This window comes from Piliocolobus tephrosceles, chromosome 13, assembly GCF_002776525.5.
Source record: "Piliocolobus tephrosceles isolate RC106 chromosome 13, ASM277652v3, whole genome shotgun sequence".
Taxonomy (NCBI): domain Eukaryota; kingdom Metazoa; phylum Chordata; class Mammalia; order Primates; family Cercopithecidae; genus Piliocolobus; species Piliocolobus tephrosceles.
In genome coordinates this window covers 86185699-86204077 of record NC_045446.1, presented here as the reverse complement: position 1 = coordinate 86204077, position 18379 = coordinate 86185699, and the positions used below count along the sequence as shown (strand labels likewise).

The 18379-nt window shown below is 35.1% G+C and overlaps 1 protein-coding gene across 8 annotated transcripts in view; it reads left to right on the top strand.

Moving 5' to 3' along the window:
- CCDC82 (coiled-coil domain containing 82) overlaps window positions 1-15613 on the top strand; it is a 32669-nt gene extending 17056 nt beyond the window's left edge. For all 8 annotated transcript variants that reach the window (XM_023225642.2, XM_023225643.2, XM_023225637.2 and 5 more), the window contains 4 exons: window positions 807-931; window positions 2720-2890; window positions 8902-9084; window positions 14679-15613. In XM_023225642.2, the coding sequence (XP_023081410.2) occupies window positions 807-931; window positions 2720-2890; window positions 8902-9084; window positions 14679-14744 (545 nt within the window). In that variant the 3' untranslated portion in view covers window positions 14745-15613. The remainder of the gene's footprint in view (window positions 1-806; window positions 932-2719; window positions 2891-8901; window positions 9085-14678) is intronic.
- Window positions 15614-18379: the final 2766 nt, after the last annotated feature.

The following is an 18379-nucleotide window of genomic DNA, read 5'->3' as shown; positions in this document are numbered from 1 at the left end:
AAATAAGACAGAAAAATAAGGCTTAAATTCATACTATGACAGATATATGTAGAGAATATACTATGAACCAAATCAGGAAGGCAGTAACAATTGCAGCATGCTAAAGAAGAACGAGGAAAAGGCCTAGACAGAAAAGAGTATTCTGATTTGTTGATCCAAGGAGTTACCATGGGATCAGTAGAATAGAGTCAATTGTAGACGACCTTGAAAGCCTATTCAGAAGTTTGAACTTTATCTGGAATTCAGGGGCTAATTTCATGTCAGTTTTGTATGAGAGAATAAAAGATAATTTGGTAAGCTTTTTCATCTGGCTTTTTTTGTTATCAGAAAATAATGTTAAAGCTTGATGCTTACAAAGAGAACTTTTTGAGACAGAGTCTCGCTCTGTCACCCAGGCTGCAGTACAGTGGTGCGATCTCGGCTCACTGTAAGTTCCGCCTCCCGGGTTCACGTCATTCTCCTGCCTCAGCCTCCCTAGTAACTGGGACTACAGGCGCCTGTCACCACGCCTGGCTAATTTTTTGTATTTTTAGTAGAGATGGGGTTTCACCGTGTTAGCCAGGATGGTCTTGAGCTCCTGACCTTGTGATCCGCCCGCCTCGGCCTCCGAAGTGTTGGGATTACAGGCATGAGCCACCGTGCCGGCCTGTCCTGTTTTTTCTTAATGTTCTGATGGAATGATTTTTTTAATATTTTTTTTTTCCTAATTTAAATGCTTCCAACCAAGTTGGGAAGAAATTTTTAAGTATTAAATTGTTTAAATATTATTAACAAAATGATTTTTTTATTGTTTATCCTCTGAACAGATGGCACAAGGCAAAAATCATATGCAAAAGATATGCTAACATCTCTTCATTATTTGGATAACCGCTTTGTTCAGCCTCGTCTAGAGAGTTTAGTATCTAGAAGTCGTTGGAAAGAGCAATATAAGGTATACAGTTTGTTTTTGAATCTCATCTTGGGGGTGGAGGCAGCAAACCTCTCAGGATTTTAAAATCCAAACTGAATAATCTTTTAAAATATTGACATTTCTTTGTTAAATAATCAGCTTATTATTTCTTACATCTTCTAAAAGCTATTATTGTTTTAATCGTTCACATTAACTATATCTATCCAATAATTAAGTGGTTCCAAATGATGAATAACTTTAGAACATATCCAGGGCTTAGCCCATCTTTTAAAATGAGGAGATTGTCTCACAGAGTGTTGTTATGTCAGAAAAGAGAGTTCCATAGCCAAAGAAATTTGAGAACCAGTGGATTTAATGTAAGCTGGTTTCTTTACTGGAAGACTTTTCCCAAGCACTATATGTGAATTTATACTATAAATATTCAAAGGGGGATATGGAATGCAATATTCCCTAAATTCATGTTTTACTCTATGAAGCTCTGTTTATGAAATGCCTGTTTACCTCTTATGATACCATATTGTGGTGGGTTATACTGAATTTGGATAATATGATGTTGGAATAATAACTGTAAGATACCAAGAAGTATTAGCTGGAAAACTGAGACACAGATGATTCAGTAAGATCTTAATTAGGATAAGCTGGGTTATGCTACAAAAGATAAAGAATATGACAAACAAAATAAACCAACAATAAAATCCCAATGGCTTAACCCAACAAAGTTTATTTTCACTTATATATCCAGTGTTAGTCATCAGGGATGCTCTGCTGATGGTAGTCACTCAGAGAACTGAGCTGATAGAGGTCAATAAAGGTTTCATCTTAACATGTGCTTCCATGGAGTACAGCAGAAGCAGGAAAGGAAGGTGATTAGTTATTTATTCAGCCTGCATTTCAGCCTGTAAGTAATACATGTCATAAAGTGCCATGAAGTATGAGAAATATGAAAAGTTGACCACCAGAAAATGTAGTTTTCAATCATATAACATAAAAAGTAAACTGTCAGTATATTGGATACTTAATTACCATCCACCTGGTAGAGGATATGAATGTGATTTAGTAACCATGCTAATATGCTCATTGTTTGCAGTTCAAATACTGTATTAAACCTAATCTATGCTACCAATTAGAATAGTAGTATCTAGCACAGGCCTAGAACATAAGCAGAAATACTCAGGGACAAGTAACTTCATAGCTTAATAATGAAGCTTATTTGTGAACACCAAGTGTTTTCTTAGTTTGTTTACTCATGGATAACTGAGCTATTAAACTGTCCATATGAATACCAGACACATGGCAGTCCTAGTGCCAACTTTTTTTTTCCACAGGACTGCAGTAAGTTATCATAGGAGGATTGAATTATTTCTGGAATATTTTTGTGGAAAATATATAATTCATACAATGGAAAGTGAATGTGATTTTTTTTCTCAAGTTTTAACTAGCCTACTTGAATTATTTTTATTATATCATCCTACATTGTTGCTGCTTCTGTTTTTAACTGATACCTCATTAACACTAATTAGAGATGAGAAATGAAAAAGAAGTAGCAACCACATAAGTGTAAGAGATATGAAACTAGTTTTCTCCTAGTCTGGTTTATTTTCATGCAATAGCCAAGATTATAAATTTTTTTATTTAAACGTATCTTGTAAAATACCTACTGTGTGCTCAATATTAAAGTAAGAAATGCCAGGGTGTTTTGCTCTTATATCTCTTTATATTGTGGTTCCTAAGATGTTTTAACTTGATTAGATTCTTATTTTTATTTTTATTCTTTATCTTTTAAACGTTTTTCATATTTTTTGTTTTCAGGAGCGGGTGGAAAATTATTGTAATGTAAGTATTCGTTTGAAGAATCCTGAAAACTGTTCCTGCCAGGCTTGTGGACTGCATCGCTACTGTAAATATTCAGTGCATTTATCAGGAAAGTTGTATAACACCAGGACCATGAAAATAGATAATTTCATGTCCCATGATAAGCAGGTATTTTCTTCCCTCTAATTTTAATTTTCAGTATTTAGAAATTTTTCGTTCATAAACTTGCACAGATAATCCTAAGTATCCTAAGGAGAATTTGACCCAAGTGGAAACATTTTTGGCATATAGTCCACCAAATTGGCACCCCACAAGTAAATAATGGAAGATAGCTGTTCATCTAATATGAGAGAATTCAAAAAACACTGTACTTCAACTAGACTCTGTTAGAAGTATGTCTTAGTCTAGAGCAATCACCACATAGTTAAGATGCTATTAATTCTGTATGAATAGAAAAAACTGAAGAGTAAGTGTTTTTTAGACAAGAGCATAGCAGTATAATGTGAAATGATAAAAAGCACAGATGCTGGCAACTTCTATTTATTTTTTCAATCTTTATAAGATTGCTGCATTTACAAATGCGAAAATTACATTTATAAATGCAAAAATACTGAGAACTTTTTCTTGTGAGTCTACATATCCATGCAGGAGGTGTATGTTTAGAGAGGTAGAGACCCAAAGTTGGCTCTGAATCCTCTCAATTATTAAGATGGAAATATAATATTTATCTGAATTCTTCTATTAAACTGGGTAGTGATTTCTCAGTATTATTGAGCAAGAGTTGACGAGATCCCTCTGAGAGATCTGGGTTGCAAGAATGACTTAGAAAGTTTTTATGGGGATAAGGAATTCAGAATTGTCGGTAATGTTTTGTTTGATATGTCACTATAAAAATATAAATATATATATATTTAATAGTCATATGCAAATTTCCCCATTGTTTAAAAACTGATCTATGACTTTTTATGACATAAGATATTTGGAATCCTAGCAAAAGTGATTTCATACATTAGGGAGCATGTTCTGTTATGCAGATCAAATACATTGCTATACATTCATGGTCTTTGCTGTCTGTGGCTAATCCTGAAGAGGAAAGTAGAGTAAGAAAATCACTTCTAGGGGCCGGGCGCGGTGGCTCAAGCCTGTAATCCCAGCACTTTGGGAGGCCGAGACGGGCGGATCACAAGGTCAGGAGATTGAGACCATCCTGGCTAATGTGGTGAAACCCCGTCTCTACTAAAAAATACAAAAAATTAGCCGGGCAAGGTGGCGGGCGCCTGTAGTCCCAGCTACTCGGGAGGCTGAGGCAGGAGAATGGCGTGAACCCGGGAGGCGGAGCTTGCAGTGAGCCGAGATCTGGCCACTACACTCCAGCCTGGGCGACAGAGCGAGACTCCATCTCAAAAAAAAAAAAAAGAAAAGAAAAGAAAATCACTTCTAGAGCTCTGACATTCCTGTGAAGTAGTAAAGATTCTATATAAAATAGTTATTCAAATATTTAAAAAACAAAGAATAAACTGAAAGCATGAACTAAAAGCAAAGAACATCAATATTGCCAGTCACATAAGAGAAAACTATAAAAGTTAACAAATATATGGGAAAATGCTTATTCTGCATGTAAGGATATATAATTAAAACTACCTTAAGATGCCAGTTGATAACTCTTAAAGTGGCAAAGTATTTTCAAATCAAATGATAAAATGTAGTGCTATCAAGGTTGCATTGAAACTAGTAAGTTCATGGAAAGTAAGATTCCTAGAGGAAAAAAGGGGTAATATATATCTTTTAAAAATACTAGATTTTTAGAGCTAGAGTCACAAAGCTATATACATACTCAATGTCTATAAGTTTATCTTTTGCAAAGCAGTTCAGTAAAAAGCAAATGGTATAATCATGAAGTTAATAAATAATACTAGTTTGAAAGTATAATAGTAATTAGTATTTGCACTGTCTTGGCATCTGATAAAAATGTGTGTATACGTATATAACTGTATGTGAACGTTGTTATGTGTATGTTAAGAGAGTGTGATTAATTGTTTTTAAATGAAATTGTTTTTTCAGTAATTTTTTCTTTACAGTGAAGAGTGAATTAAAATTTATTTTACATCCTACTTCAATACAATGTAAATACATATATGAAAATAAAAAAAGGAAGGGAGGGAGGGAAAATAAACCTAGTTATGATCCAGAGCATTAAAGAGATTGTTCCTAACCCCACACCCATCTTCAAGTTATTTTGAAAACTAATTCTTTATTTTGTGTTGCTGCTTGTAGGTACATAAAATTGAGACTCTTTAGGATTAACTAGGGTTCTTTTTGAGGGTGCAAATAATACTTTTAAGGAATTCACTTAACATCAAATTTGTTTCATAAGAAAACTTTTCTCCTTACTGCAGCTTCTTTGAAAGAAAGGATGTCTTGATGGAAAGTGGAATTATTGAGGGAAGAGTAATTTTGGTTACAGCAGTATTGATAGGGTACTGAGATGAGAGGCCTTGGACCACCAGATTTTGATAAAGTTTAAGGGCACAGATGAGAAGGAAATCACCTGGATGAAAGAGAGTTGTGAAATCTGAAAGGTAGTTTGGGAGAACTAAAAACCATCTTGGATTTATGTTTAGTTTTGCCCAGAGTCTATCCAGACTCATTAAGATGCTTAGGATTAGGTGGGAAGAAGCAATAATTTTTGAGGCAAATGGCATTGTATAATATGTCCGTGCAAAAAACAACTAACCAACCAAACGAGGGCAAATAGAACTGTTTGGATTGGTATTGTACTACCTGTTTCTGAAGACCCTGAAACAGAAAACAAACTTTTCCCCAGACTTACTGTTTCCTTGAGAATCTTTTTTCTTTGTTCTTCATACTTCCATAAGGAGCTGGCTCCTCTGCATATAAATAAGAGCTTAGAGAAATACTTCAAAAAGCTACCTACAGTTAGCTGAATATTACCAAGTCTGCATAGTACATGTTTCATTATATTTCCTTGCCTCAGTTTGTTATCCAGATTTAATTTACACTCTATATGATATAGCTGTTAAATTAGAAATGAGATTCTTTCTTCGGCTTTAGGAAAATTCAGTGATAATTTTTATCTCCATTTCCAATTTTTACATATGTACGATCAGTTGGTTCATACTGATAACTGACTCAGTCTCATATTTATCAGTTCATACAACTGTGCTTAACCCTGCATAGTGGACCAGTCATAATTTATATGTCATCTTCCTCATCTGCTTTGTGAACACTCACCACAGCACTTATTTTTCTATCTATGGTATTTTTTATACTAATTTTCTTGTTAGAATAGTTTCCTTAATGTACGGAAATTGAACTAGATAATTATAGTTGTTCTAAATATATTTTTCTGGACATTTACGGAAATTATTCTAACACCATAGATTAATGTTACCTGTTTTAGTACTTTATACAAATTGATTCCTACAGTGTAAGCTGTATTGTACTGTATACTTCAATTCATATGGTAAAGAAATACAATGGACTGTAACAATATACTAAAAACAGGAATGGGTGAGGGGTTAAGTTCACTTGGAGTATTACACCTATCCTTTGCATCTACTGTATTCTGTGAAACTTTACAGCAGTGGTGCCCTTCCATATAGGTTCTTCCATATAAAATGTGATCATGTTTTGGGAAAAAATAATACAAGAACATTTTAAGGTAATTTTCGATTTATAGATCTATATGATGATAGGTAGATGCCAAGAGGGGTAGGAATTAAAAGTGGAAAGAAGTAAACCATGATGTTAAATATTTTCAAAGGATACTTGTTTTTCATATAGGAAAAAAAATAGGATTTTTAAACACCTCTCCTTCCCTCTCATTTCAACTTAAAAATGCTATACAGATAAATTCCTCTTGTTTTGTGGAAATACAGAATATGTGTGATAGAAATACAAATCACTTTATCATATGCCTATACTTCATATAGAATAGCTGTAGCTGAGTTCTCCCCCACAGTCTACTTTGATGACAGAAATGGAGACACACAGGGTACTCTTATAGTCACTGCAACTTTTGTATTGTCTTTTTACACAAAGTTGGAAGTATTAGCAACTGAATTGCTGAAATGTCATTACTACCAGGACTTGCTTTGATGATACGGTTGAATTGGAAAAGTTAATTTTAATAAGCAAGCCATGTACAGTAATAACTGTTTACTTCTAATGATCTGAAAAACAGGGAGGTTTTTACAGAGCCATGAACAGAAATCTGAACATGATTTTCTTAAACTTTTGGAGATTTAAAGAAGAGTTGTAAAATGTCCAAAATACAATTTTCCACAAGAAAACTCATTAAACCGGATTGTTGCCAATTGTTGTGATATAACTTCTGTTCCTTTTTGGAAACATACTCCTGTTTTGTCTATCATCACTTGTATGTTTCCTTGCAGTGTGGCTTCAGGAAACAAGTGTATTTTTCTGTCAGACAGAACACAGGTTACACAGATAAATATTAAAACTATACCACTTGTACTCATGAAAGCATAACCCATTAGTGAACTTAGGTACAGACACAAATACATAAGTCAGCAAGAAGTTTACTCTTTCCTTAGGTTACTCCATGAGAGTAAGATTGACATCATCATCATGTTTGGAGCCCTTTCTGATGCATTTTCTACAGTGGGTAAAATAATGTAGGTAAAAATATATTGACCAGGCGTAGTGGCTCACGCCTATAATGTCAGCACTTCAGGAGGCCGAGGCAGGCAGATCATGAGGTCAGGAGTTCGAGACCATGGCCAACATGGTGAAACCCCATCTCTATTAAAAATACAAAAAAAATTAGCTGGGTATGGTAATAGGTGCCTGTAATCCCAGCTACTCAGGAGGCTGAGGCAGGGAAACCGGAATGCGGAGGTTGCAGTGAGCCAAGCTTGCGCCACTGCACTCCAGCCTGGGTGAAAGAGCGAAACTCCATCTTGGGGGAAAAATATATATATATAATATATAAAATATATAATAGTATTATATGTAATATAATAGTATATATATTTTATATATAAAACATATATTTTGGTCACTGCACTGACCAAATTATTTATATATATTATATATATTGTTCTATATATATTATATATAATATATATTTTATATATTTTATGTATATTATATATTATATATAATATATATCGTATATATTATATATTTTCCTCCCAAGATGAAGTTTTGCTCTTTATATATATTTATATATATACACACATGTAAATAATTTGGTCAGTGCAGTGAGACTGTCTTCTATTTTAGCTGTAGGTTTGCATAACAAACTTGAAACATTCAAAACATTCTGAAAGAGAAAGGTTCTGGTTGTTTGATTTCATAAAAAAGAGTTTTAATCATAGAATTATAGAAGGCCATATAAACGTAGGAATTAAAATTCTTATAGCTGGCTGACAGCAAAATATTAATGCCTTATTCATTATTCATATATAACACCTTAAGTAAAGCAACCAGTATGCCTACACACAGTTTTTTTTTTACTTTACATCATTTTTTTTGGGGGGGGGGGGAAGAAAAGTATCTAGTAAAAAAATGCCAATACTTAATTTTGGTATAAGAGTTTCTTTCAGTTTTACATGTTGCTTATACCTAGAAAATTATTATAATCCAGGCATTTTTAACTTCGTAAATATGGACTTACAATACTTTTCATGCCTTTTTTTTTTTTTTTTTTTTTTACTTTGCCAATCCTTCTGCCTTACATTAGAGCCATTTCTCTGTTTTTCCCAAACTTGGAAAACTCTTGTGTTTTCAAGATTTAGTTCAAGCTTGATCTGCTTGGGGACTTTTCTCCTCTCTGGATTGGGCGAAATGCCCTTCCTCGCTAGCATTTTGATAGCATCTTGGACATAGCATTTTTCCTGTTGTTTTGTAACATTTGTCTTTCTCTCAAAACTGTAATCTCCCTAATACAGGTAATAAGTATTTTATTTATATATCTCTAGTGCCTAGCCCAATATTTGAAACTTCACAGGTGCTCAGTGTTTGACTAGTTGTATAAGTAAGAGAAGGTAAAGGAACAATTGCGTAAACATTTAAAGTTAACAATGCATTTTGATTCTACTACTAAAGAAAATCCAAAAACAAGAAAGGATATATATTCAGTACCATATTATTCACTTCATTTGTCAGATAATAATCTTTATTTCTTGATTTAGGTGTTCACTGTTGGCAGAATTTGTGCCGACCGTACCAGAATTTATCATAAACTGAAACATTTTAAATTCAAACTATACCAGGAATGTTGCTCTCTTGCAAAGAGAGAAGTTAAAGATGAACAAGTTAAAGAAACAGTGGAAAGAATTTTCAAGCAGTCAAAAGAAAGAGGCTGGATTAAGCAGGTAAGGTGAATATATGACAATCTCATCATGTACATTCTGAAGCCTAATTGTGATCAGCAAAAGGAAACAAATGATTAGAAGATAGCGAAATTTAAGGTAATCTCTTTTTTTTCTCTCCTTTGTATTTTCTCTTCTTCCATTCATTCCTTTCATGCTTATCGTTGTCCTTCTGAATAGATGCCCTGATGTTCTAAGGATTCACTCGGCCCATCAGATAAATTTTAATAAGCATTAATACTGTCCTTTATTGAAGGACCTCTGTCCTTTCGCTTTTATGTATGTATTGCTTACATATATATTAAGTCCCCTGATTTTTTCTTTGACAGAGTATAGGACTCACCTCTGCTTGTCTGCTTCCTATTCTTTAGAACAGTTCTTTTGACCTGAGAGTGAAGAAGCACCTGGTGCCAGTCTGAGGAAAGGATCTCGGCTGCCAGTTCTAATACCACCCACATCCTCTTCTTGAGGACATGGTACTGAGCAGTGAGCACTAACTGAATGTCGAGGGGAATGCAGAGGTTTCAGGCCATGGCACTGATTTTTGATTCCCCCATATCCTATTGATCACTACATTTGATATAAGGAGTAAAGTGGGGGTTTTGAAGAGTGCACTGGATTCCCGAAAATCTGCTGGCAGCTCATAAGCTCTGGTCTGCTCACAGAGCTTTTAGAATTGTTTATGGTATATGGAAAGAATGCTAATATGACTGCAGTCTTCTAAAACAAGTCTAGTTACATGAATGTATAAGAGAGAACAAATAGTAGATTTTCAGGCAACTCTTACCAACATTTAATCTTTAAAAGAAAAGAAAAAAGCCTGACTTGAGATCCATTGCCTGGATTATATCATAGGGAAATTTGTTAAAGAGGAGTATAAAAAATAAGGCAAGAGAGCTTAGGCAGAGGGAAAGAAACTTTTTTAGCACATGTCATGTTTAGTGGAGGTCTCCCAGTCTAGAGAATGACATCATTATTGGTTTCCCTTTGACAATTATTCTCCCACCACAAACCACCACCCAGTGATCTTGCCTGCCTCCCACATCTTGATCCTTAAGTCTTCTTTCTCTCATTTTACTCTCTTCAGCTTTTTGCCATTTACTTTGCTTCTACTTCTTCTACTCCAAATGTTTCTCTCCCCTTATCCATATTTTTTCATTTGCCTTAGCGGAGAGGAATCACTTACTCAGTAACTTCCCGTCTTCATTTTCCTAGACGACATTAAATTCTTAAATGCTTTTATTGATGCCTTTAAGTGTTGCCAATCCTCTAGTGGAATTGCAAAACCTATTGAGATAGCACAGGTATAAAGAAATGGATACTAGGTACAGAAAAATCACTGTGCATATACTGTATATGTTATATAATAGTATCATATGTGGGGAAGAACATTAAACTTCTTGAAGAAAAAAGCATTTCCAAATCATGTATCCTAGAAAAAGATGAACAAGGTTTAGGACACCAGAAGGACCTGGAATTTTACAAAACGTTATTCTTTATGCATAATATAACACTTGGCTTTCTTTTCTTAGGAAAAGAAAGGAGCTTAGGCTTTCTTTTCAAGAAAACCAAGTGTCATGTTATACATAAAGAATAATATTTAGCATTAGGCATTGAAATCATATTTCAAGATTGTGCATGTCTAGGACAATATGCACATTTTTTCCACATGAAAATACCAAAGACCTTCATTTTATTTGAGATTTCTCCACTTAAAAAATTTGTTTCTAGGTTTTCTCAAAAGATTTCCTAGAAACCACGGAAGTTTATAGCCAATATAAACCCATTTGCAGCTTTCTGTGCTGTGATGAAATTTCAGAATTTGTCAAGTGCTCTGACATTTCCCATCCTCACTCTGTCTGTCCCTCTCACTGTGTGCCTTTGAGTGATAGCACTGCATGTGCTTTGTGATGTGTGCTGCCTTTAGCTACAGTCTGGTAGTCACAGTTATTCTAACCCTTTAGAATGCCTGGGGCTCAGTGTTACTTGAATGCCATCTCCATGGCACTTTCCGCTCATATTTCCCAATTATGTCAACCCCTTTTTTTGCCTTACACGTACTATTTGTTCCTGTCTTTCTGCCTCCAGCTTGTATTCCACACCTTACTTTTTCCCTTACCTGCTTCTTCAGCCATTTTACTTTAATTATCTCAGGATGTCTCAGCATGTCTTCCCAAAGACATGCCAACTAGACTGACTTCATTCTTCTTGTTCTTCCTTCTAAAGGTTGAACTAGGGTGATCTGTTTTTAATGTAATGATACTAAAGGGGTGTAGGAGCAACTTGAGTTTAAGAAAAGGACAAATAATAGGAAAATTATAATAAAACCAAAATATTTGATAAACATAATTATGTCTTATTCTAAAGAAGAGTTCAATAACATACTCTAATATGACACTGGCAAAATTCCAATGAATATTTGTTCATTAAGAAGAAAGTGTATATGATGATGGGATTTCCTGGAAAGTTGAAGATAGGATTGTTGGGATTGGCTGGTGGATGCATGAACACCAGGTACTAAAGAAAGCATGTCAATAGAAGTATCAAGTGCCCATTCATACTGTAAATACTGTATGTAAAACTGTTACAAGTGACAGTTGTATGTAAATTTTAAATGTATTGATAAATATTGTCATATACATAATAATTTAAAATTGTAATTAGATATTCCTTGCCTTCCTTAAACGCTTCTCATTTCTTCTCTTTCCCCTCCTTTTTAACTTTTTCCCTTGCCCTTTTTTTCCCCACCCCTTAAACTGATGTTTCTCAAAACATGGCTCTAAACTACCTAGGTCAGAATCACCTAGAAGTTTTTGAAAAAATGTATAATCCCCTAGCCTCATCCCAGATATATTGAATGACAATCCTTGGGATGTTAAACATCCAATATTTTTAGCATTGGTGATTCTTAAGTAAATAAAAGTTTGAGGATCACTGCTAAAAAGTACCTGTTAACACTGAATTCTGTCCTCATCCTTTCAAAGTTTCCTTGGCAAATTAATTCCCTTCTGAGTTCTAGTTGCTGCTTCTGAGTAGAAGATTCCAAACTTCTCTTATATTCTGACCTCTTTCCCACACTTCATTTCCACAGTTCCAACTGTTTTCATCAGTAGGTTCATCAGGTGTTGTAAGAGAATAGTCTTCACTGTTAAAGTAAGTAGTCTTCAGTATTAAAACCCTCCAAATTTTTAGTAAAGAATTATGAGAGCAGCATCTTTAGGTAGGAAAGGATGGCAGAGTAATACTAACTGCAATGTCTGTGAGTTTCACTTTCCTTTTCAAGTTTTTATTTATTTTTTTCTTGCCAAAGCTGTGTCCTAGTCACACCATTTAAATCTCAGAAACAGCATACTCTATACTGCTTAGAAGTATAGGCTTAAGTATTTGCTTTGCCACTTACTAGCAGTAGAATTTGGGAGCAAACTATTTTATTTCTCTAAGCCTAAGTTTTCTCATCTGGAAAGTAGGAACTAAAGCAGTAATAATAATTGGGTTTTGATTGTGGAGATTAGATGTGTAACACGTTTTAAGCATTTAGTATAGGACCTAGCAATTAGCAAGTGATCGATTAATCTTAGCTGTTACTTGCAATGAAAGCAAGGAGAGGGTTTCTTTCCTCCTATCTTAGTATAACTGAGATAGATTTTAATTGCCCTAGGTGTGTGTGGTGGTACACAGCTGTAGTTGCAGCTACTTGGGAGGCTGAGGTGGTAGAATCGCCTGAACCCAGGAGTTCAAGGCCAGCCTGAGCAAGATAATGAGGCCCTGCCTCTTAAAATAATTTTTTTTAATTTTTAATTTTCCAAAAGTAATTTAATAAATAATAAAGAGGATATGAAGAAAGGTAATATGAAAAGCATAAAAACAGTCAAACTTTTCAAGTATAGGTTTCTAATCCTAGAGTACTTTACTTGTCTCTAATAAAACCTACCTAAGTACTAGGTCGAAGAAAATTCCTAAGTAGTCCCTAGGATATTTCCCCTTGTGTTAATGTGCTTCCATCTTCCCTTAGAAGGAGATCCAGTGAGATATCATAGGGTTGTAAAAAAGAGTTTCATGGCCTTCAATGTCTAGAATGAAAATGCACTTCTCACATTCCCTTCTGCAGGTCCCTGTCACCACAAAAGTCAGGGTCACCAGGATCCTCTCTCATTTCACTGAAGATAGAAACAGAGTTCATAAACAGAGTCAAGAAACTAGTATGTCATTAATCCCCTCACTGAAGTAAATACTTTGAACTCTATATGTCTGAAACTGAAATCATGTATCTCCTTCCCTCCCACAAACAGCCTGCAGAATAACTCTGCCATTATTCTACTCTGTCAACTTTGAAATCTCTAAATCATTCTTGACTCCTCTCTTAACTTGTTCTACTTTGTTCTTTACTCTTCATCTTCATTGCTATCACTCAAATTTGAGCCCTCATGAGCTAAATTGTTGTCATAGACCCATAACTAGTTGCTGAACTATTCTAGAATGAATGTTTTACCAATTTTCCTAAAATACACCTTAGATCAGTTCAGTCCCCTGCTCCAAAACCTTTAGCAACTTTCCATCTCCTGTCAAATGATTGTTCAATTCTTTAACCAGTATTTTATAATTTTTATTCTCTGAACTCAGTCTCTTTGGTTCAGTCGTAGCTCTCTCTGTTCTCCTAAAAATACCCAGGTTGTAGTCAAATCCCATGTTTTCTTGTCATGTCACTTTGATGGACTATTGTCTCTTACTGAAAACTCTTGCCACCAACTCTTTGCCTACCAAATCTCTTTTTCCAGGACAATTTAAATGCCACTCTTTGCTGCTTACCTCAACTAACCATGACCTCTCTTCTGAACCCTCATGACAGTGTCTGTACCTCTTTTGGCACTTATTACTGATTATTATTGGTGTATTACTATTGAACTCTATTCTCCTTAGGGGCAGGGAAAGTATCTTTTTAAAATATTGTACCCAGTCATTAGCAGAGCCTTTGATATGTATGTTCAACAAACTTTTTATTAAGTTATTGAGGTCACTACATTTCTACTCTAAGCATAATAATAGAAAAATTATGGCCGGGCGCGGTGGCTCAAGCCTGTAATCCCAGCACTTTGGGAGGCCAAGACGGATAGATCACGAGGTCAGGAGATCGAGACCATCCTGGCTAACACGGTGAAACCCCATCTCTACTAAAAAATACAAAAAAACTAGCCGGGTGAGGTGGCGGGCACCTGTAGTGCCGGCTACTCGGGAGGCTGAGGCAGGAGAATGGCATAAACCCAGGAGACCGAGCTTGCAGTGAGCTGAGATCTGGCCACTGTACTCCAGCCTGGGCGACAGAGCAAGACTCCGTCTCAAAAAAAAAAAAGAAAGAAAGAAAGAAAAATTATAATTTAAAGCACAGTTACAAAATTAATAATATTCACTTTGATCTCTTTCCAGTGCTTTCTATGAGTTAGAAATGCTTATTTGAAATTAAGTTCCTGTTTATCATAAAAAGATTTTTGTTCATGATTACCATGAAATGAACTTATCCTAATTGTGTCTGTAGTTTGCAAAGGCCCAGTTTATCTTCATTGCTTTGAGTAAAATAACTAGCTTTTCTATTATATATGCAGAAATATGGTCAACTTGAAGAATATCTCAATTCTGCGGATTACTTTCAAGGAGAGAAGTTTGACTGAATTGTAACACATTTCTATCAGAGAAGATTTTTTAAATTCCTGTAAATGTGAAGATCATGATTCTTGTTTTTCTGTATCATGTGATGTATTTATACATTTTCTCTATATCTTTGTGGCAAAATATTTCGTTTAAAACATAATTATCTTAATTCCTGTGAAATGACACTCTACACTCTAATTAAACTTTTATCTGATGTACATAAAAGCATTATCTTAATTTTTAAGTCTGTAAATATGTTTTAAAGTTATATAATAATGGCTTTGTAACAGATGACTGTCAAGTGAATGAGCTGTTCATATCCTGTCAGTTTAGTCAAAATATATTGTATTTTAAAAATGTATTTAGACTAACATCTACATGTATTTTTACTGAATTCCTGTCCTTTTACAGTATTAAATGATTTTCATTGATATATTTTTTACTGCTATCATCTAAATCAGTGGACTATGGAAGAAACCTCAATATTTCATTCACTTCAATCCCCTTGCTTCAGAATCAGATCATAGCATATCTATTCGAAATAGAGGAATGCTTTTTTCCTTTTCTTGAAAGTTTCTCTTTCAAATAGATTTCAGGCCTCCAGAGTCTTTCAACCCTCACATTCAGGAATAATTTTATATACATTTTCATGCTTTATAATGTTCTTACTTTTTTATTCAATTTTGTCTATATGTGGATGATTAAGATGTATTTTATTTATTTTTATCCATAGCTTTTTCCATATAAATATATATCTTAGGGTCAGAACTGCTAAAAGAGACAAACTCAGCCAGAAGCACTTGGAAAGCGTATTTTGGTATCTGCATTGCTTTGCACATCTAAATTTTCCCATAAAGTAATAAAGTAAAATGGTTGCAGAGTGAACAAATGAACCCTATCTGTTCTGTATTTTTAATTCTTAAAAGTGATATTCTAGTAGGATCTATTCTACTGTGGAACTTTTGATACTTTTTTCTTAATGGAAGTATTGGTTGAACTTGGATTCATCTATTATGTGACTCATGGCATGGACCGTAATGTACGTATCCATAAAAAGCTACGTTAAGCTCATATATGGAAATTAGTTAATATTTTCTACAATTCATTTCCTGAAATTATCCATATTATTATTGTAAACAAATGGGGTGGAAAAAACTCACAATGTGGTGAAAGTACTGATGTTGATGTTTAATGAGGAGTGCATACCTTTCAAACATTGTGAAATGGAAATTTCACATATCTGTATTTTTTTTTTTTTTTGAGATGGAGTTTCACCCAGGCTGGCATGCAATGGCATGATCTCTACTCACTGCAACCTCTGCCTGCTGGGTTCAAGTGATTCTCCCACCTCAGCCTCCTGAGTAGCTGGGATTACAGGCATGCGTCACCACACCTGGCTAATTTTGTATTTTTTAGTAGAGATGGGGTTTCACCATGTTGTCCAGGCTGGTCTTGAACTCCTGACTTCAGGTGATCTACCCACCTCGGCTTCTCAGAGTGATGTGATTACAGGCATGAGCCACCATGCCTGCCCTACATCCCTACATAGCTGTATTCTCATTCGTATTTCCCTGGCATATGGCAAAATAATCCTTAACTAAATTCCAGGAAATAAAAATAAAGCCGTTATTGAAAGGTGAAGATGAAGGGACAATGTCCCCCAAAAAAAGCAAGGCAGAGTTAGAAGTGATAGCAAGGAGGAATGGTAAAAGATCACAAATGATTTATAAAAAGGAAGGCCAGAAGAAATAAAATTAAAAAAAAATGATCTCTAAAGTACCTCCAATTACCTAGAAGCATCAGTTATCATATGGGACATTACAAACAAGCTTGAGATGACTGAAGAGTAATCTTAAAATATATCTCTTACTTTTAACAGCATGCAGTTAATTTGTAAATTAAGTTACTAATAATTCCAAGGACTTATCTGGATCAACTATCTTATTGGCTTGAAGCACTTTTCCTATTGGAACAGCTCCCTGTTGATCATAAAATGCTTATAGGTAGTTTGTCTGATGTCTAAGGTCATTGCAACCAAGCATGCTACTTTGTAGGAATCTGGAAAATACAAGAGGCTTTTAGGTTGTGGTAACATCAAAAGAATGGCAAAAAAGCTATTAGGAAGTGAGAATTAACATGTATTAGGGGGTAAAAAGCAAGTAGTTCATAAGAAAATGGAAATGTTGAAAAATAGAATTAACCTTTACAGGTATTAGGACATATTATTTTATCATTATCATCATCACCATCAATATCATTGATTCAATAACACAAAAACAGTTTTTTGTTTTTGTTTTTGTTTTTTTGTGACGTAGCCTCACTCTGCCACCAGGCTGGAATGCAGTGGCACAATCTCACTCACTGCAACCTCCACCTCCCGCGGTTAACTGATTCCCCTGCTTCAGCGTCCCGAGTAGCTGGGACTACAGGCGTGCACCACCACGCCCAGCTAATTACAAAAACAGTTTTTAAGCTCATTTATTTCACATATCATTTCACATGACTATAAACTTTTTAGATTTGGCCATTTATTACTACAGTGTTAGGTGCTTTAGTTTTGGATAGCTATTGATAGCAGAGATGATGAGGAAGACAGAAATGGACAAGTAAAAGGGAAGAAATTCTAGAAAAAAATCACAGGGCTATACAGAAGCTTTAGGGTTATGAAGACAGGGAACAAAACCATAAGACCAGAAAACACAAGGGAAAAGAAATGTCTGTTGTACAGGCAGTTGGATGCAATTGGCCGTATTTCCTGACTTGTCTGCTCATACTCAGATGGGTAGATCTACATAGTACTCATTCTTAGGAGGTATAATAGGGCTTACTTAGACTCCAGAGTGTTCACTGAGGGATAATTAAACTGCAGCCTTTGAGCAGCTTTGAGCTACTTTGAAGATAGTTTGGCTCCCCCGTAACTCCTTTCATACTTGCTATTGAGGCAGCCAGACTAGTGATTAAGGTTGAAGTCAGTCTTTTTTGCTTCAACTTTTATTTTAACTTCCGGGGTACATGTGTAGGATGTGTAGGTTTGTTACATAGGTAAACGTATGCCATGGTGGTTTGCTGCACAGATCATCCCATCACCTAGGTTTTAAGCCCAGCATCCATTAGCTATTCTTCCTAATGCTCCCCATTTCCCAACCCAACCACCAACAGGCTCCAGTGTGTGTTGTTCCCCACCATGTGTCCATATGTTCTCATCATTCAGCTCCCACTTATAAGTGAGATGGTGTGATGTTTGGTTTTCTATTCCTGCATTAGTTTGCTGAAGGAAATGGCTTCCAACTCCATCCATGCCCCTGAAAAGGCCATGATCTCATTTCTTTTTATGGCTGCATAGTATTCTCTGGTGTATGTGTACCACATTTTCTTTATCCAGTCTATCATTGATGGGCATTTAGGTTGATTTCATGTCTTTGCTATTGTGAATAGTGCTGCAGTGAACATACATGTGCAAATATCTTTATAACAGAATGCTTTCTATTCCTTTGGGTATATACCCAGTTATGGGATTGATGGGTCAAATGGTATTTCTGCCTCTAGGTCTTTGAGGAATCACCACACTGTCTTCCACAATGATTGAACTAATTTACACCAACATTGTAAAAAGCATTCCTTTTTTCTCCACAACCTCACCAGCATCTGTCATTTT